The 21,854-nt window shown below is 34.9% G+C and overlaps 2 protein-coding genes across 2 annotated transcripts; one reads left to right on the top strand and one right to left on the bottom strand.

Moving 5' to 3' along the window:
• The first annotated feature begins 54 nt into the window (after positions 1-54).
• Positions 55-4,911, top strand: LOC134280426 (protein FAM72B-like). The gene is made up of 4 exons (XM_062762843.1): positions 55-347; positions 542-619; positions 2,177-2,301; positions 4,199-4,911. Exons 1-4 carry the CDS (start codon positions 187-189, stop codon positions 4,282-4,284), a joined length of 450 nt encoding a protein of 149 aa, XP_062618827.1. The 5' UTR covers positions 55-186; the 3' UTR covers positions 4,285-4,911.
• A 15,027-nt stretch (positions 4,912-19,938) lies between these two features.
• Positions 19,939-21,594, bottom strand: LOC134280414 (uncharacterized). Its single transcript, XM_062762817.1, has one exon. It carries the CDS (start codon positions 21,592-21,594, stop codon positions 19,939-19,941), a length of 1,656 nt encoding a protein of 551 aa, XP_062618801.1.
• Positions 21,595-21,854: the final 260 nt, after the last annotated feature.

Below are 21,854 nucleotides of genomic sequence, written 5' to 3'. Positions count from 1 at the left end.
ACTCGCTTAACTACAAGTTCCAAGTGACCAATCAGATATCAGATCAGGAAATTGTTTTTAATTTTAAGCCAATCATAGTCATCGTGACAAGTGTAAATACAGAAGCCACATGTAGCTGTCAGACGCCATTCAGGTACCAAAGAGGAAACATCACTATATTGTAGGGTAATAATTGAACGTATAAAAATGTCCGACAAGTCCCCTGTTCATCCCCAATTCCAGTCTAAAGAAGTTTTCTTTTTGGACTGCAAAATTTGTGAAAATACCGTCTGTCGCCGGGCCATGGAATCGGTTTTAGTGGCTGACTCAGATACAAGGTTATTTTCAACAGACTGTCCTGAGAAAAGGTTTGACTGATACTTTTTCACACAGGTGTTACATTGTTAAGACCACAAATTGAACATAAAGCTATTTGTTGTAATACATTACTGCGTGAAAAATATATCCAAATTCATTACACTAAATTCATACCATAGAGGAATCGACAGTGTGAGCAAAGTCTACAAATGCCTGTATTTTTCATGTATTTATATATTTACAGCTGTGTTGCCTTGACAGGTGAGAGGTTTGAGACAGACACCTGTGACTGTCAGCTGGAGAATGTGGCATGCACTCAATGGTAAGGCTTGGGAATGGTGCAGTTTTTTCACCACTCATAACTGGCACTTCGATCCAGGGGCAGGGGTCTGTGTTTTTAAATTTAATGATTTGTTTTGTGTACAGGCTCACTGATAATATTGATTGAGAATCAGCTTGCTAATTGGTAGATATTTGGACTGATGATGATGTTTTTGATGAATTTTAAGACGTCAGTCCCAAAACTAAGACAGCCAAATCTCGTCAAAGTTTCACTTTCAGATTACTGTAAATCACTTTTTATTCGCGAAAACTTTATTTTCGCGTAATTACACGAGACAGTGTGCTCGCGAAAATTTAATTCTCGCGTATAGTAGTATTCCTTAAGAATATATAGAGCAATGACCACGATTTGCGAAAATTTTGTCTCGCTAATCAAGAGTCAATGACTATCTCGCGAAAATAAGGTGTCGTGAAAATTTAGTGATCTACAGTAATCAGACCAGTGCTTATTAACTTCACCTTTTTAAATACATGTCATGTTTTGATAAATTGAAAGTGGCTGTTATTAATCATTGCATAATGGATTGTAAACAAATTCAAATGGTCTCATCTGTTTTTCATCGGATTTTGAAATGGTTACGATAGTTGCATCTGTCAGTGAGATTTGACTCTTTGGATCATTTTACTATAATTGTAATGATAAGTTTAATAGTGTTGTACCGATAATCGGAAAACATTGATTGTCGACGAAAAAATGCTACCGATTCCGATGATTGATTATTGTTTTTCATAATCGATAATCAGAAACGTACTAATTAATATAATATATTATGTGTTAATTATCATTTATCAACAAATTATACAAGTACATCTTTTTTCTTGGTTTCTAATTTATAATAGTTGGAATCTCCAGGCTATTTTAATGCTAATAGTGCCTGGTCAATGATTAATATAGACAGGCATCACACCAATGACCATTCACCATACTTATGTGTTACAAAGCAAACTAGCACAAAACAGAGGTGGTTAAGAACCAAAAGGTGCATTATATAGAAAGTGGAAAAGAATTTAAAAAAACAAAGAAAGCAATATATTACATATATATAGATCCGTGATTAAAAAATAATATGAATTCATTGTTATAGTCTGCTTTTATATACAAAACTATGACATCCGATTATAATCGATAAAATCGCATCGGAAACAGTAACCAATTCCAACCGATGATCGATTATGAAAATTAACCGATGTCCCTTCACTAAAGTTTAATACACACCCCTCAATTCAATGTTTTTTTATATTGAAGAACATTTTGGGGCAAATTATATACCCTTTATCCATAGATTAAAGTATTTTATCAATGAATGTTTTGATCTACCAGAAATATCTCGCATAACTTTGTCCTGCTTCTAGGAGGGTTGATATGGATTCAAAAAAACAAAAGGCCGTTTCTTGTTTCAAAAAGTGGAACCATCAGATGATGGCACAAAATGAACAGTAAAATTGACTGATATAAAATTGGGTATACATGCATAATATTTAATGCATTTGAATCAGGAGCTATGCTATGTTTGAGAATTAATATTTTTGTTTACAGTGGCAGTGTGGTTGGTTACAATGTGAGGCTGCCCTGTAAAACTTGTTTACAGTCCTGTAATAACGGGCACCTGTGGATGTTTTATACAGACAAGATATCGCCGTACGAGAGATTTGAAAAGAAAGGTAGATGCTGGTTAGAGAAAAACAAACTTTTGAATTAGCTCATTTCTATTATTCACATTATACATTATGGAGCAGATTAAAAATGTTTATATCTTGTAATTGAGAAATGCTTAAATTTAAAGAAAGTAATTCAACCTTGCAGAGAAATGAATACAATTACATGTGGCTGCAGTTCTGTAACTTTGTTACTATATGTTGCTTACTGGAAAAAAAATGGTACAGATGACCAGAGAGCTACAGTGCCACCCTTTGATTCTGAAAGAAGGATATTTATTGCTCATAAGAGATGTGCTGTATCTCAATTTATTTCTCCATTATTGAAGTTATGATCTTAATATGTAATTCTAAATATGTATGTTCCTAGCACATTCTTTTATTTACTTTCACAACAAAACATTTCAGATCTGATGATCACTGTCAATAGTCCGCCTGGGCATTAAATGAAAATTAAAACGAAAATTTGCCTATTTATGTTTACATTTGGTTGGCAAAATTATTTAATCCAGTGTGCTTCATGCATGACTCGTGCATGTGTAGTTTTGTTGTGAAAGTGGTAAAATATTATGGTAGGACATATGGTTACCATGGTTACTGGTTAGTAATATTTTCAAATATTCTGAGAAGCATAACATTTTTTTGGTACAATAGATATGTAAGACTCTAAACTGCGATGGTGGCACCAAAGTCCGATTGTCTCGCCAAACCCGGATGGTCTGCGCCAAACCCTGATGGCTCGCTGTCTTTACAGACCCCAAAGTCCGATGGTCACGCCAAAGTCTGATGGCTTGTTTCCTATGAGACACGTGACGCTAAAATGTGATGGTCTGACATGCCAAAGTCTGATGGTGCGAAGGAACAATCAACATTTATGACGTCACAATAGTCCGACGTCATGACTTTATCCTGCATTCAATATCCATTGATTTAGTATTTGTCCCCCTTACAATTTTACTGAATTTGCTTATTGTTTTCGCCCACCAGAGCTATTAGGGTTAGTCCTTGTACACCATTTGACTGATAAGGGTTAGTTCTTGAACACCAATGTGTTCTTCAAACTCACCTGAGAGATTTTATGGTTAGTCCTATCACACTATTGGACTTATTTGGATTAGTCCTGCACCCATCCAAGATATCTAGCTTATGGTTGTTACACATTTTTCGACTTATAAGTGTTAGTCTCGCACCTATATCCAAAAGATTAGGGTTAGTCTTTGCATTTAATAATTATTTGTATTCATTTTAAACAATCGGGCCTTGGCATGGCGAGGCATTGCATTTTTGCACAGTAGTACTATGTCGTCATGAACATTAATTGTTTTCAGCACCATCGGGGTTTGGCGCAGACCATCAGACTTTGGGGACCCATCGCACTTTGGAGTCCTACATGTACAGATATACAGTAAAACTCGATTATAACGAAGTCACTGGGACCTATAAAATTATTTCGTTTTATCTGAAATTCATTATATCCATATAAGGAATTTGCTAAATTTATAAAGCGGGGGATCCAATATAACTTTGCTATATCCGTAAATTCACAATCTACATGTTCGTATTAAACGAGCTTTACTGTACACTTCTCATGGGTAGCACTGTAGGTCTCTGGTCATCCATCCAATTTTTTTTTCATGTCAGTGAGCTATAGATCTGTAACTTAGAGATGTTATAGGAATTCTCATGATTATTTCTGATGGATGATCATAAAAAAATCATTCACTGTGTAAACCTAAGAAATAGAGCTTCATTAATGTTATATACACACAGCTACCAATTTAAGCACTAGCTGGATATATAACTTTGTGATAAATTTAAAAAACATTATTAAAACACATGCTAGAATTTATGAAATTTTATTATGTTAACACTTCAAGGGAGATAACTCTATGATATTTTGTAGGAAATGAGATTCTGCTGTGGGGAAACATTCCTAAAGCGTCTCATGATCACGCCCTGGATTTCCTCATCGATGAATGTCTACGTTAAATCATCCCGGCCTCAAAGTACGGAGAGAATTCATCAACAATCCCAGCATTCTGTGTGATACATTTATTTTGCAAACATTTTATTTTCCATTTTGTGTTTCTTTGCAAGAAAGTGCTCAAACTGTGCCATTCAAATGGAAATAATACTGTGTTTTGTTCAGAATTTTTGTCCAAAGCCTTATGTCCGACATTGTTATATGTAATAGGCATTTGTTTATTTTTCATATTGTGCTGATAGACTAATGTGCAATACCCGAGATTAAATGTAATATCTGTCTCGTTAAACATCATCTTGTCCATGCTGGTGTTTTACACACAGACAAAGTTAATGAAGTGCTTTAATGTTGATGTAGATGTCATTTGAATGGCTAACACAATCTGTGATATTATTAACGTTTGTTCCCTACTGGTAGAGGGCTTTTTGTGCTTTATTCACTCACAGGGGATGAGACTGTATTTACAGATGTACATGTATATTGTTGTCATGATTCCAGTATTGTAAGCTTGAGTTGATCCTGTTATTTCTCAAGCTACAGTACATACATTTCCTGTCAAATATAAGATTATTGTTCTGTTTTTGTGAAACACTTTGGTTCACTGAATTAAATTTCCAAAAAAGAAGCTGAAGGACTTGTGATTTTTAGCACTACTTGTAACAGACAATTAACTGGGATGTGAAAACAAAGCTTCAGATGTACACCTCATATAGTTCTTTTTAACCTGATCCAGGGTAGACACAACTGTGATACATTATTTTGTGTGTATTTCTTATTTATTTCTATGAATGTTGTTGCCATGGTTACCAACGACAGAGTGATCTGTGGAATTCTTTCAAATGCCTTTTTACCAGTCACAGTGTTCATGGTGTTCGCTTCGTGATCAGGAGTTGATCCATCTACGCTAGCCAAGGGTTTCCGATCCAAAATCTACTCTCTAGAAATGCAAAGATGGAGGTGATCAGAAGGTCCGGGTTTGATTCTCATTCTTGGCACTGCATCAACCTAAGAGGTAAGCAGAGGTAATGACTTTTCCTTCGCCAAGCGCTCGACATTAGAACTTGAAGTCACAGGTCTTTTAGATTTGACCTTAAAAACTTTTTTTTTTTTAATGCTTTATTTTTGAAAATGAATATACTTACAAAAGAAACAAAATACACACACAAAACACACCCTCACACACCACACACACTCTGTGCACCTTTCCCAAACTTAACTTATTACCTTAGTAATAATTGGAATTATGTATGACAAATCAAATCAAACATTGCCCATTTACTATACATTTTAGTTCTAAAATGAAGATAGCTCTCACAATATTTTTCAATTTTCCTGTAATACTTTAAAATGTTACCAGCTTCTGTAAATTTAGTTATAGTACTTTGAGTTCTTGAGTATTATACAAATACTTTTTTCCTAACAAGATGAGAAAATTTTCTAAACAACTTCCTTCAATATTACCCAGCATCACCTTTTGTTTTGAAACTACATAATCATTTTCAAAAGCTTGATACCAATTTTCAAAATTTTCCCAAAAAATAGTTACATGTACATGTTTACAATCATAAAAATGATGAATCAATGTTTCTGGATCTGTTTTACAGAAAGAGCAAAGATTATTTTCAGCAATTTTTATCTTGTGAAGAAAAGAATTTGTGGCAAGGAAGCCCATAAGAATTCTATATTGAAAGTAAATTATTTTGGTGTCCTTTGTGCAAATTGAAGCATTCCGAAGAAAAAATTCCCAGTGTTTTTCTGTAAAAGGTTCATTTAAATAAATCTCCCATTTTAAAAACTTAGGTCCCCTGACACAGTAGGCATTGGCACAATTAATAAAGATCCCTCACTGTTCAATGGCCCTAAGCGCTGAGTATAAGTCTAAATTTGAAGCCATGCACCTGCATATGGTGACTTGTCTGTATGATTAAAAAATTCTTGAATAGGACGTTATACATATAGGATCGCCAGAAAAAATAAACAAATACATGTGTATGATAGAGAGAATGACTTAATTTGTCAAATTTCACTTTAATTGATGTATTTTAACAAGATTTCATTCATGAATTAAAAAATTACACTGAAATATTTTCTTTCTTTTTATATTTGTACAAACTTTATCATGTACAGCATAATTTTATTTATTACGTTATTTGGTCCGAGGTAGCCGAAAAGGAACTTTGAATTAGAAATACGACAAAATACACATTTATAGTGAACAAAAATATGTGATAAAAAGAATCTCCCATAGTTTGTAATTTGATATGATTTTTATCCAACGAGTTGTGTGTTTTCTATCCCCGAGCCTTAGCTGGGGGATAGAAAACACACAACTCGTTGGATAAAAATCATATCAAATTACAAACTATGGGAGATTCGGACCAAATAACGTAATAAATAAAATTATGCTGTACATGATAAAGTTTGTACAAATATAAAAAGGAAGAAAATATTTCAGTGTAATTTTTTTAATTCATGAATGAAATCTTGTTAAAATACATCAATTAAAGTGAAATTTGACAAATTAAGTCATTCTCTCTATCATACACATGTATTTGTTTATTTTTTCTGGCGATACATTACGTCACGCAGCGTAGGCATACATAGTGTTGATACGATAACGATATCACATGAGCTATATCAACAGGATAAAGGGGAAATATGTGATAAAATATACAATCAATCAAATGCTTTTTTGTCGTGATTCAATATTTTAACCCTGTGTCATGATCAATACATCCCCCTTCTTGCATGTAGGATTTTAAAAACAGAAGTGCATTTGATAGAAGAAACTCTGTAACATAATTTCAGGTATAAGAGACTGTTTTTAGCTCATCTGAGCCGAAGGCTCAAGTGAGCTTTTCTGATAACATTTTGTCTGCAGTCCGTCCATCTAGCTGCCCGTCTGTCTGTAAACTTTTCACATTTTCGACTTCTTTTTGAGAACCACTGGGTCAAATGGGTAAAGGAGTTTGTTCACATGAAGGACCCTACCCTCATTCAAGGGGAGATTATTAGGAATAAGTGAAAAAATAATGGCATCTTTAGAAATCTTCCCAAGAACCACTGAGCCAGGAAAGATGAAACTTATGTAGAAGCATCCTCAGGCATGAATGATCACATTTATATGGAAGCATCCTCAGGTAGTGTAGATTCAAGTTTGTTCAAAACATGACTCCTTCGGGGTAGGGTGGGGCCACAATGGACGATCAAAGTTTTACATAGGAATATGTTAGAAAAAACTTTATAAAAATCTTCTTAAACACAGGGCAAAAAAAAAAAAAATGAAAATCATGTGGAATCATACTAAGATGGTGAAGGTATGAGTATGTTCAAATCATGAGCCCTGGGGTAGGTTGGGGCCACAATGGACATTAAAGTTTTATATAGGAATACATTGGGAAATTCTTGAAAACTCTTCTTTTTAAGAACAGCAAAGCCATGATTGGTCATATTAATATTGAGGGCCATATGGGGGATCAAACTTTTACATAGACATATATAGGAAAATATCATTTAAAAAATCCTATTCCTTATTCTCAAGTACAACAAATTCATGATTCTTCATATTCATGTGGAAGCATTCTCAGTTTATGTAGATCCAAATTTGTTTAACTAATGACCCCCGGGGTAGTTGGGGCACAAAAAATTATCCTCTGCCTTTAAAGCATAGTAACATTGCATTCTGATACTGTATACATGTATAATTAAACAAGAGTTCCAGGGGCCACATCTCTTACCATAGGAACTGGCTAGGTAAAAGCACTTAACAGTTCAGTATTGAAATCTCTAATTATAAAAGTAGGTTCAGTGGTAGGGGGGGGGTTACTTCAACAAACTTAAAACTACACTTCCTAAGGAAGCGTTTGAATTAATGACAAATAATGGATTTGCTGTTTATAAGATTAAAATTTTTATTGATATAGACTTTATTTTCCTTTGTTATGATCCATTTTAATGGCTCATCTATTCTCCTGATTGGTCATGACTTGAATAAATATAAATCTGCATTTATTTACCTTTTTTAATGCTTTTATATTCATGATCAATCATCTCTTTGTTTTTGTTAAGAATTTTAACGATTTTCCACATGTATTCCTATGTAAAACCATTGTGGCCTCACTCCTCCCCTTCCCGATATAACTATGACCAACCACAGTTTTTCTGTTCTTGAGAAAAAGATTTTTCCTATGTATTCCTATTTAATCACCCATAATAGCCTCAACCATGCCACAGGGATCATGATTTGAACAAATTTAATTTTGCACTAACAGAGGATTCTTCCAAATAAATATAACCTCACATGGATTTGATTTCTTGAGAAAAAGATTTTTAAAGATTTTCCCTATGTAAATGTACTAAAGTGCAGTATTCCTATGTTAAACCTTGATCCACAATTGTCCCCCCATCCTACATCTGAGGGTCCGAGGGTCATGATTTAAATTAATTTGAATCTAAATTGCCAGAGGATTTTTAAAAATCCTATGCTTTCCTACGGTAAACTTTGATACCCCATTGTGGCCCCACCCTACCCCAGCGGTCATGATTTGAACAAATTTGAATCTACATTACCAGAAGATGCTCCTTCATATGCATGAATTTCATCTTTCCTGGCCCAGTGGTTCTTGTGAAGATTTTTCCTAATGTATTCCTATGTTGAATTTTGATACTCTGTTGTGGCCCTGTCCTACCCCCAGGGGTCATGATTTCAAGAAATTTGAATCTACACTACAAGAGGATGCTTCCAAATAAATATGACCAAGCATCGATTTGCTTTTCTTGAGAAAAAGATTTTAAAGAATTTTCTCTATTTTTTCCTGTGTGAAACTTTGATACCCCACTGTGGCCAAACCCTATCCCCAGGGGTGATGATATGACCAAACTTTCATCTTTCCTGGGCCAGTGGTTCTTGACAAGAAGATGTTTTAGGATTTTTCCTATGTAAACCAATGTTAAACTTTGATACCCAGTTGTGGACCAACTTATCCCTCAGGGTCATGATTTGAACAAATTTGAATCTACACTTCATGATGATGCTTCCACATGAGTTTCATCTTTTTTGGCCCTATGGTTTTTTCCTAATCATTCCTATGTAAAGCTTTGATTGACCATTGTGGCCCCACCCTACCCCTTGGGTCATGATTAAAAAAAATCGGATATATTCTACCTAAAGCTGCTTCCACCCAAGTTTCATCTTTTCTGGATAAATGGTTCTTGAGAAGATTGTAAAAAATGCCACTAATTTTTCAAAATTCAAAATTATCTCCCCTTCAGGCTTGGAAGAGAACATGACCCTTCATTTGAACAAACTTAAATCCTTCACCCAAGGATACTTTGTGGCAAATTTCATTGTGATAGGCCCAGTGGTTCTTGAAGAACAAGATGAAAATGTGAAGAGTTTACGACAACAACGCCAATTACAAAGACGACGACGCCAACAGACAATGGACAAAAATTATATCAGAAAAGCTCACTTAAGCCTTCGGTTCAGGTGAGCAAAAACTTAATCTGAATATTTCAATTGGAGAACATGAAGTGCTTTGTTATTTCACTTTCATAATTAATTTGATTGGCTTTGGCTAATCACAGTTGTTTCAAATCTTCAGATGTATTGTGTGGACATGCAGGTTCACTCACTGTTGGCTAGATAACTCAGCTTGTAGACCACATGACTAGTGATTTAGGAGGCCTGTGTTCAAATTTTCACCTGACCTGCCACATTTTTCTCCCTGTTACATTTTGCAAGTGTGTTATAGCATGGAAGTTAGGAGAAAACCCTTCCAGAGAAGAAGGAAGATCCTGGGTTTGTGTCTTAAGGGAGAAGATCTATATGGTTGGGGAATGTAATGTTAAGACAGGTTTGATTGCTAGTGGCCAGAAAACTTAATCAGTGGAGCACTTGACTAGTGATTTAGGAGGCTCAAGTTCACTATACCAAGATACTGTGCTCTGTGTCATGATCAATGAATTCCCCTTCTTGTAAACAGAAGGACATTTGATTAAAGAAGAAAACTCGGTAACGCACTATCAGGTATGAGGAAGTTTTCCCTGGGGTTTTGAATAATTCTCTGCTTTTATACCTTAGTAACATTGCATGAGTTATGTCCAAGAAACGATGTAGATACGATATCGACACATTACTTTTTTAATAGTTTACTATAATAATTCTCTATTCTTGTGTGTTAATTAGAATACTTTCTGTTTTAAGAAGTCTTGATTACTGTCAATATCCACAATATCATGCCGATATCGAATCATGATTGTTCAAAGAATTATAATTTAAAAGCATTATATCTATATCTATATATTATATCTATAATACTAGGGTTGCATTTTTTAACATAAGTGTATGTTGATTGAAAAGTATATTTCATAAAACTTTCCTGTTGTGTTGATATCGTCAATCATGTTTGCTCAACCCTATGCAAATATCGTCCCTGTTACTTTGTATGTATATTTATGTTTAATTACTTTCACGAAGATTGTACTTGCCATCGATATCGTCGATATTGACGATATCGTATCGATATCGAATCCTAATTATTAATAAAAACATATTACTTTACTAACCTTCTTCATAATACAAAATCTTTATATTTAACATATCTCATGACAATAAGTTCTGTTTCTTCATGCAAAGCTTTTGCATATTTACTTTCTGATTAATAACTTTACCCTACTGTCGATATCGACGATATCGTATCGATATAGAATCAGGATTGTTAAAACATTTCACCCTCACCCAACATCTTACTCTAAACCTAATCCAAAACATTAACAACACTTACCCTTTACTTATCATACCGGTAATTGAATTTCATATTCATGCTAATAATGAATGTACTTGACATCATTTGTGACCTTGTAAAATTATGTTTTACCTCACTCTGAAAATAAATTCTACAAATAGGATCGATATTTCGTCGATATCGTCATGGTATTGTCGATATCGACGACATCGACATAGCACAAAGTCGCATATATGGTACCAATTATTTCAAATTGATAGTGCATTTGGCTAATCAAATTATTTGAAAGTTTTGAATGGAGGGCATGAAGTGCTTTATTTAAAATTAACATATTAATTACGTAATATGATAAGGATATTTGCAAATACGAAGACCTGACCGTGCAGCCTCATACCTGTTGTTTTGCTGTCTGTACATATATGACAGTAATGCACAAGATTGATTGTGAGATTTTTACGTCCCATTCAAGATTTTTCACTTATACAGAGATTTCACCATAATTATATCAGTGAAGGGTTTTAAATTTTGACTTAGCACGTAGGGCCATTGAGAAGTGAAGGATCTTGTACGCGCAACCTCTACCAGGGCCTTGGTTATCAAGGTCTGTGACTGAGATTCTGCTCCCAATCAACAAAAGAGCCCGAGTTAATCATAGATGAAAATTTATAGGACATACATATTTTATTAGGTGATATTTTATTTGGTGATGTTACCTAAATCATTAACGTCTCTCCCGTTGATAATTATCTAAATTAACCCCCCCCCCAAAAAAAAAATCATCAGTAAGAGAAACTCATGTACAAATGATAAGCATATTAATTCACCATATAATGTCCATTTCTTTCTCGTTTTAAAAATCTTATACCAGTTCTGTACTTGACTCAGACAATATTGTTGCGCATAAAAATATTACCAATCTAAGCGTACATCTTCTCGAAGAAAAAGGAGTTAGAGATGATTGTTAAACAAATAAAAATAAAATAGATTTATTGTGTACTATGTAGACTAATTAAACAAGCAAAACAATATCCATTAAAGTGAACAAAAAATTAAAATGCAGGGCTAGCAACAGACACACCGGCGGTGGATATATTATCGGCCGCAGCAGCGGCCGATCTATTTGTGATTGTGTTAGAAAGTGCACATGGGGAAATGAGACGTTATTTTTTCATTAGGTCAGGAAAATATTTCTCAAATGACGTCAAGTTAAAATCATGAGTAAAATATTTTTTAAAAATTGCTCTTAACTTAGTATTAATTGCCGCTACTGTCTTTCAATTTAATTATAATTTTCTCATCAGATAATTGATAATTTATAGTTATGTAAAAAGTGTTTACTTTTTACAAGATACTCCCCAGCTTGAGAGTGTATAAGATATGAAAGGAAATCGTCATGATTTTCCGGATAATAACATGAATAATGACGTGTAAAAGTGCATGGTGAATAAAAATTATTTAAAAAAAAATTCAACCAGTAAAAATGTTTTAAACTTGCTCTACCGCTGCAAATAATGCAAAGACATTTTTCTACATTTTGCACTGCGCCTTGCAGCATAGCCATAAGCATTACCACGTGACCAAGATCCAGGGTATCAGCACGCGGTTCATTTTGAGAGACCTACATCTTCATTTTTATGACAATAAATTCTTTTCATTTATCGCTGACCTTTTTTAACTAACATCGATGAATCTATTTATAAGTAAATGCTGTTATATGTCTATTTGTTTTAATTTTATTTAATTATTTATTTTGCTTTGAAGAGAGCCTAAAATAAAAATGATTCAACTATTTCACCTTTGAATATCTTGATGCGCTTTCCTTGCATGGACACTTTTACAATTGTGAAAGAAATTTCTTTAATACTACATGTAAATTTTGTTTGCGGCCGATTTGATGCTTTGCATCAATTTAACTTGTCTGTTTTTGTATTGTATTAACAATTAGGCAAGTATTTTAGAAAGGTGCGTACACACAACAGATATCAGCGTTAAAAACTACATATAATTTTATAGACAACCTTGATCAGAACATCAATTATTTTCAATTACATAACAAAATATTTAAAAACACCAAACAAATTTTAATATATATTTCACTTTTTACTGCATACAGTACTGCTGAAGTTATTATTTTCTTGCTAATCTGAACGCGGTAATCTTTTTACGTCAAATCCTATTGTGACGTCAGCAAACCCGCGATCTACCTTAAGTTATCACATTAATTCTATTGAACTTCATATGCATTGAAACATCTAGTCTTAACTCACTTGCTGACCCAGTAGCCATGAAATTCTCAATTTTGGATGAGGAACGTTTGCTCATCATAACTACATGTATATGTACATATTTCATTGGCTTACTACCCAGGAGCAGAGGAGAAAATGTTAAAAAAATTAATGCAGTTTCACAATGTAATTAATAAAGTCCTGTACATACAATTATGCCTACAGTTTGACACCAGGCCCCGTGACCATAAACTGAGAATAGACTTAAGTAAAAATTTTGAAAATGAATATCTGTTCTTAAAATATTGCAGTTATGTACAAAATTCAAATTCTAAAAAGTGATGCAAATTTCATTATGTTTTTAATGCCCCCCCCCCCCCGCTACGAAGAAGGGAGGGCATATTGCTTTGATGCTGTCTGCCGGTCGGTCGGTCGGTCTGTCGGTCCATTTAGTTTCCGTTCATTTTCTTCATAACCGTTGGACATACTGAAATGAAATTTGGTATACAAGTATATCACATGAATATCTAGGTCAAGCTCTGTTTTGGATACGATCGTACCATAATTGACAGAGTTATGCCCCTTGGACTTAGAAAAATTCCATTTATTTGCAGTTTCCGCTCATTTTCTTTGGAGAGGTTGCACATATTGAAATAGAATTTAGTATGCAGATTAGTCAGATAAATATCTTGGTCAAGCTATGTTTTGAGTATGATCACACCATTTTTGTCAGAGTTATGCTCTTTTTGGACCTAGTAAATTTCCAATTTGAGGGGGAGGGGGCATAAGTGTTTTGCAAACATCTCTTGTTTCTTCCAAAAGTTATACTGATTTGAAATTTTGACTTAAGTCTGTTGTCAGTTTTTGGTCATGGGGCCTGAGTGACTTGGGTGACCTAAAAATGTAATGTATATTTTTTATTGTTCATCATACTTCGCAAAACTACCAATACGAAACAGTCCAGGCGGATTAGACACGGATCAGGCCGGAATCTGTCTCCAGAAACCCGTGCTTTTGCATTTCGTGCTCTTATGTAAACTATGTATGGAAAGCCTTGCTTATATGTGGTCGAGGCACGGACACGGCACGGGATATTGGCCGAAATATTTAAATGAGATCACACGGTTTTACAAAACCCGTGACAGAAAGCCGTGCTAGTTTCCATATATGGACTCACGAATTCTGTAAACCCGTGTCTGAAACCCGTGTCCTTTTCCATATATGGAGACACGTTTTTTTTTTTGGAAACCCGTGTCAAAAAAGCCGTGCCGTATACCATGTAAGGAGTCACAGGATCTGTGTATTTGCTTAGATCTAGGTTATCACCAGGCCTAAAGAGAATCTCCTGATGTAACTGTAGATTACAAAAAGGTGACTTAAACCAGACTAACCTAAATCACATTGCTTTACATTAATGCTTAGTTTTAGAATTTCAAAAGTTAAAATCTTATATGAATGCTTCCGTTTACTTTCTGTTAAAGCCGCTTAACCCGAAACAGGCACATATTATCTTACACAATAAAAGTACGTCATTACGTAGATAATATATAAAAATTAAGATTGATTTCATAGTTTATTACAACAATCCTTACATGGAAAACGCAGATCAAAAACCTTATTGACAAACAGTACGTAGTTCCTGACGGAAGTTAAGATCAGTTGTGAAGTCAATTTTGAAAATAATAAGCATTCTGAGAGTATTGCATAAGCAATAATGTCTCCTACCGGGTTCCCCCTTTTTCTCAGGATGTCATTTTATAAGATGCAAAAGTTATGTTCAAGGTAAAGCTGCATGATTTTTATTTTGTGAATGCATTAAACCTATTAAAATAATCCACATTAAGACGAAAATTCAAATCATTTTTCCAACGTCTTTTTCTCGCTTCTTACCCGTACGAAAGTTCGAGGCGGAATAGGCACGGCTTGGGCACGGCTAAGACACGGAATCCGTACGGGTTTTTAAAAAGCCGCACGGGTTCTGCATGTCCAAGACACGGACACGGCTTCCGTGTCTGAAAGTGAGGAATCCTCACTCACAGAAACCCGTGTGGAAAGACTGACTCCGTGTCCCAGGGATACGGTTTTTAACTGAGGCGGGTTTTGCTTCAAACTATTTATTTATATCTCACGGCTTTTTACTGAGCATGCTCAATCATAACTTCCTTTATTTGAACATTAAATTGGAGGGATTCTTGGTCATGAGCTAAGTCAGTGTGTTTTTTTGCTCTATTTAAAGGATATTTAACCAATAGATGTCAGTTGGAATTGTATTTATGTCAGTCTGGGATAATTTCTTCACTTTTAAACTAAATGCAGTAAGTGTAATCTATAAATTAGTCAATTTTTCAATCTTCCTGTATTGCAATGTTGACAATGAACATGATGAAATAGTTTAGGCTTATTTGAATGACTTTAGTTGGACTTTCACTAATGTGACATCACTGTGCTATAGAGTGAAAGTTTTATTAGTCCCCTACCGGTGAAACCGGAGAGGACTATAGGTTTCCTCTGCGTCCGTCCGTCCGTCCGTCTGTCTGTCCGTCCGTCCGTCTGTCTGTCCCCGTCAGTCTGTCCCACTTGGTTATCCGCACTTTTTTTTCTAAACGCTTGCAGATATTGAGCTGAATTTTGGTACATGAGTGTATCTTAATGAGTTACAGATCAAGTTTGAATTTCGTTTCGCTTCATTGATTTTTGACAGAATTATGGCATTTTGAATATTTTTCATTCCCACTTGGTTTTCCGCACTTTTTTTTCTAAACGCTTGCAGATATTGAGCTGAATTTACCTACCGGTGAAACCGGAGGGGACTATAGGTTTCCTCTGCGTCCGTCCGTCCGTCCATCTGTTTGTCTGTCCGTCTGTCTGTCTGTCCCCGTCAGTCTGTCCCACTTGGTTTTCCGCACTTTTTTTCTAAACGCTTGCAGATATTGAGCTGAATTTTGGTACGTGAGTGTATCTTAATGAGTTACAGATCAAGTTTGAATTTCGTTTCGCTTCATTGATTTTTGACAGAATTATGGCATTTTGAATATTTTTCATTCCCACTTGGTTTTCCGCACTTTTTTCCTAAACGCTTGCAGATATATGAGCTGAATTTTGGTACGTGAGTGTATCTTAATGAGTTACAGATTAAGTTTGAATTTCGTTTTGCTTCATTGATTTTTGACAGAATTATGGCATATTTTTCATTCCCCCTTGGTTTTCCGCAATTTTTCTCTAAACGCTTGCAGATATTGAGCTGAATTTTGGTAAGTGAGTGTATCTTAATGAGTTACAGATCAAGTTTGAATTTTGTTTTGCTTTATTGATTTCTGATTGAATTATGGTATTTTGAATATTTTTCATAATCGCTTAATTAAGATCGGGTTCGAACTGCGCTAACTTCCGATTGTCGACAAAAATATGAAGCGAGGAAAAGACGATGGATAAATGAGTTGAATTGTCGTCTTAAAGTTTATTATTTTATTAGATTTAAGGCATTTACAACTTGAAAATTTTTCAGTTTAACCTTGGACATGACATTTGCACATTAAAAAATGACATCATGAAGAAATAGGGGAACCCGGTAGGGGACATGTATTGCTTATGCAATACTCTCAGAATGCTGGTTTATACTAAATTCTTTCTCAGATTGTGCAAACTTATAGCTACTAGATTAAATTACAATTGAATTGAATATTGTACATTATCATTAAAATCTTAATTAAAAACTAGCATGAATTGTAACTGATAAAGTTAATCTTTAACAGAAAGTAAATGTACACATTCATAGAAGATTTTGAAATTCTAAAACTTAAATTAGCATGATTGTAAGGAAATGTGAAGTTAGTTTAGTTTCAGTCACTATTTTGGCATTCACAGTTACATCAGGACATTCTCTAAAGGCCATGACCTAGATCTAGACGAATGCACAGATCCCGTGACTCCTTATATGGTATAAGGCACGGCTTTTTTGACACGGGTTTCAAAAAAACCGTGTCTCCATATATGGAAAAGGACACGGGTTTCAGACACGGGTTTACAGAATCCGTGAGTCCATATATGGAAACAAGCACGGCTTTCTGACACGGGTTTTGTAAGACCGTGTGATCTCATTTAAATAATTCGGCCATTATCCCGTGCCGTGTCCGTGCCTCGACCACTTTTAGGCACGGCTTTCCATAAATGCTTTACATAGGAGCACGGAATGCTAAAGCACGGGTTTCAGGAGACGGAATCCGTGCCTGAGCCGTGTCTAAGCCGCCCGGACTGTTTCGTACGGGTATTTATGTCGACCATCGGAAGTTAGCGCAGCACAAACCCGATCTTAATTAAACAAATGTGAAAAATTCAAAATGCCATAATTCTGTCAAAAATCAATGAAGCTATGCAAAATTCAAACTTGATCTGTAACTCATCAAGATAAACTCGCATACCAAAATTCAGCTCAATATCTGCAAGCGTTTAGAAAAAAAGTGTGGAAAACCATGAAAAATTGAAAAGGCCGTAATTCCGTAAAAAATCATTGAATCGGAACGATATTTAAACTTGATCTGTAACTCATCAAGATACACCCACGTACCAAAAATCAGCTCAATATCTGCCCGCGTTTAGAAAAAAAGTGCGGAAAACCAAGTGGGACAGACGGGGACAGACAGACGGACAGCTAGACAGACGGACGGACGGACGGACGCAGAGGAAACCTATAGTCCCCTCCGGTTTCACCGGTAGGGGACTAATAAGTTTATCGGATATATCTAATAATGATACAGTGGAGTCGCCAATTCCGGGTCGTCTCCAATTCCGGGTCACTCGCGTGTATTTTATGCCTAGTGTTAAAATTTAAGCGCAAAAAACTTAATGAATACGCTAGTCATGAAGAACTGGTCTTTCTGTATGTAATTAATAAAAAAAACGAATATAAACTTGAAGACAGCATCCGACAATCGAAATTCTGAAACGCACGCATTAAAGACTTGAATGTTTCTGCTGTGGTGACGGGCTACTTTCGTTTTTGTTCGCTGCAGAAAGGCTGATTTAAGGTTATCCGATCCTCAGGTTCTGAAAATCAGGCACTGAGTAATTGAAAATGCTTACAAAGATGTCTCTAAATTCTCAAATTAAAATGTATTTACCCACGGTGCTTCTTGAAAATTCATCTTTAAATTTAATTATATTATATAGGGAAAATTAGTAAATCTCGAATTATTTTTCAGGAAATGTGATTTGAACTACCTACTGCATATTTTTTAATTGATAATTGATCAAGAAATACATTTTAGGAATAAAAATCATAGGTATCCAGGCTTTTAAAGAAAATTGCATGAATTTTACACTTATTTGGACTTTACTCTCTCCTACTTACTTCCATTATTTCATAATGCATAGTGTATGAAGTATTTCCTTTCAAAGAAAACACTGTAAATCACTTCTAATTTCAAATCATGCATATAAACATTAGTAACTAAGGCTAATTTTAAAGAAAACTGAATTTTTTTTAAATATGCAAGTTTTACTTCATTTTATGAGATACAAATGTCAACTTTTTAAATAACGTTTGTTAAAACTTTAAAGAGCATTGAATCATATGTAGACGCATAAAATGAAAATTGTTGCATGAAAAAAAATTTCAATTTCAAGCCTTATTTTAATACTTTTTGAATTAAATTATAAATTAAAGAGTTATCCTTCCTGGCTGAGGATCGTATATCCTTAAAAGTTCTAGATAAACAAGCGTTTAGAAAAAAAGTGCGGAAAACCAAGTGGGAATGAAAAGTATTCAAAATGCCATAATTCTGTCAAAAATCAATGAAGCAAAAAGAAATTCAAACTTGATCTGTAACTCATTAAGATACACTCACGTACCAAAATTCAGCTCAATATCTGCAAGCGTTTAGAAAAAAAGTGCGGATAACCAAGTGGGACAGACTGACGGGGACAGACAGACGGACGGACGGACGGACGAACGCAGAGGAAACCTATAGTCCCCTCCGGTTTCACCGGTAGGGGACTAAAAATGATGGCTCTAAAGTATGGCAAATGCATTTATTTTTAACTGAGAAATCAATCATAATGATTGCTGCTAAAATAAAAGTGTAATAAATATTAAATCAAACTGTTGTAGTTTCTCCAATTGCGGGTCACGTAGTCTCGTCGCATGAACATGTCAAAATTCCATGTACAAAACCAATCAACAACCATGTATTTACCTTGATTATCAAAAGTATTCTAACTGACGTTTCCAGTGTTCGAACCCAATGGATACCACATTATTTTTCTTCATAGAAGAATAAATTTTTACGAAAAATTTTCCACAGAAGTTTGTTTATCGCGATTTTACAAAAATCAATGATGAGAACTTTACTCTAAATACTAAAATTACAAATTGAATATGATTTTTATTAATACATATCTGAAGCTTGTGGGTTTTTCTACACGCTAAGTTCACCCATCTCCTTTCCCTGTATACAGTATCCTTTAAATAGAGCAAAAAGGCACATTGCCTTAGCTTATGACCATGAATCCCTCCAATTTAATATTCAAATAAAGGAAGTTATGATTGAGCATGCTCAGTGAAAAGCATGGAATTTCTTATCTTTTTCAGATAAATATTGGATGTTTACTGTATTTATTTTTATTTATACATGTACATAAAAAGTTCACAAGATATGCTGTCATCCTTTGATATATACTACCCAGTCTTTGTTTATTTCATGTACTGTATCACTTTTATGTCTCCTGAATCCCCAAATCCCACCCACAACCTCCCCTCACTATCGACACTCAATCCACTAGGTTTATCTAATCCACAATTGTCCACACATCTCAGGAACTGTCCATTTTGATCAAGGATGTGAAGGCAGTCATTATAATAATCTGCCACAATGATCTGGTCCATGGAGTCTGTCACTAATTTTCTAGGACTAAATGGATTCTCTCTCCTGGCTGGTGTACCATCGTATCGGAATCGGACTCTTCCTGTCTTGTCTACCACAATTGCGATTTTAGCATTAATATCAGAGACACAGATATCTCCATTGTTGTTTTCTGCGAGATATAATACACAATATCCTTCCTTAAAAATTGTATTTCCATGTTCATCTCTATAAATTTCCTGCTTCAGTATATCTCTCTGATAACGTAGTATTTTGTTTTGATTGTTACTTCTGACACTGACCAGTATGTCCCCTGACCTCGAACAGCAAAGTCTCTTTGGTGTACAGCCTTGTGGTGTGTTGATGAGTACCTCTGTCTTTCCACTTCTTACAATGTTCACTGTTGCATTGTCAGAATCAATATATATCAGTTCTCCCTGTCTGGTCACAGCAATGTCTCTAGGACTTAACAGACACCCCGTTGTAACAGATTTCTGTGCAGACCGATGCATGTCAACATGTCTTATGGCTTTGTTGTAACCACTAATCCAAGCCTCATCACTTCCTACACAGGCCACTCTCCTTAAATGTTTAACTCCAGTAGGAATTATGGTTATCACTTTGGCTTTGTCTAATAACTCTCTTAAAGATAAATGGGATACTTCATCTGTCAGACTAGATAACACTGTCTGTGTTAATATAGCCTGGTATTCTCCTAATTCTATGCTAAGTTCTCTCCCTTGAACAGTTATTGTATTCAATGAGGGAATTTTGCCATCAATATTAAAAGGTATTTCCCTGTTTTCTGCCAGTCTGGATTTGTAGTTATTGACTTCACACACTCTGTTAGTCTTCAAGATTTCTTTGTTTTGTTCAAGGGCTTGCAGCATATCTGGAATAAGATTTTTTAACTTGGATTGGTAAGATTTTAGAGAAATGAGATAGCTTTCTCTCATGGACTTGATCGAGGAACTAAGTTTGCTGAAGATGTTATCTACTTCTTGGTGCCATAGTTTTCTGTGGTTTTCTGCATCTTTTTCTAGTTCATCAAATTTGGCTGTTGATGTGGATATTCTGCCGGCAATATTGTCCATTTTCTTCTTGTACTTGGGAAGAATGTTGGATTCAATTTCTTGGTTTTCTTTTTCAATTTCATTTTTCTTTTCATTGAAAATCTCTTGCATATCCACAATCTTGTGTCCATTATGGGACGTGAGAATGCATTTCAAACAGACTTGGACATTGCATTGTTGGCAGTGGGCCTCACATCTCTGGTTAGAGTGAATCGTACAATCTGGAAACACTGGTTGTATCTTCCTGTTAGTGAAATAAACAATGTCGTGGGTTTGAGATTTGAGATTTTCCACATGTTTGCTGACACAGTCCACACATAAACTGACTTGACAGTTGTTACAGAACTGCTTAGTAGGCTTAGGACAAAGATCACAAGTGATGAGCTCTTGTGCCCAGGAAGTGGGAGAGGCCATTGTCTCTAGCAGGAACTAAAATTATAATTTGAATAAAAAAGAATAAATAAAAGTAACATATAGTAAACGTATGGAATGACCATTTCAAACATTAACTACTATAATTTTATATGGATTGCGAAGTAAATCATTGAAAAAATCAAGAGATCTTCCAGTAAAAATTTAGCCCACTACTTTGAAATAAATTTTTAAGTAATTATAATGATAAACTGTAAAGAAAATCTGTATAGACTTACCTGTTTAGTTCCATTTTTTCAAGG

This window comes from Saccostrea cucullata, unplaced genomic scaffold, assembly GCF_032062105.1.
Source record: "Saccostrea cucullata isolate Sc308-1 unplaced genomic scaffold, CSIRO_AGI_Scuc_v1 ctg637, whole genome shotgun sequence".
NCBI lineage: Eukaryota > Metazoa > Mollusca > Bivalvia > Ostreida > Ostreidae > Saccostrea > Saccostrea cuccullata.
This window is presented reverse-complemented; position numbering and strand designations above follow the sequence as displayed.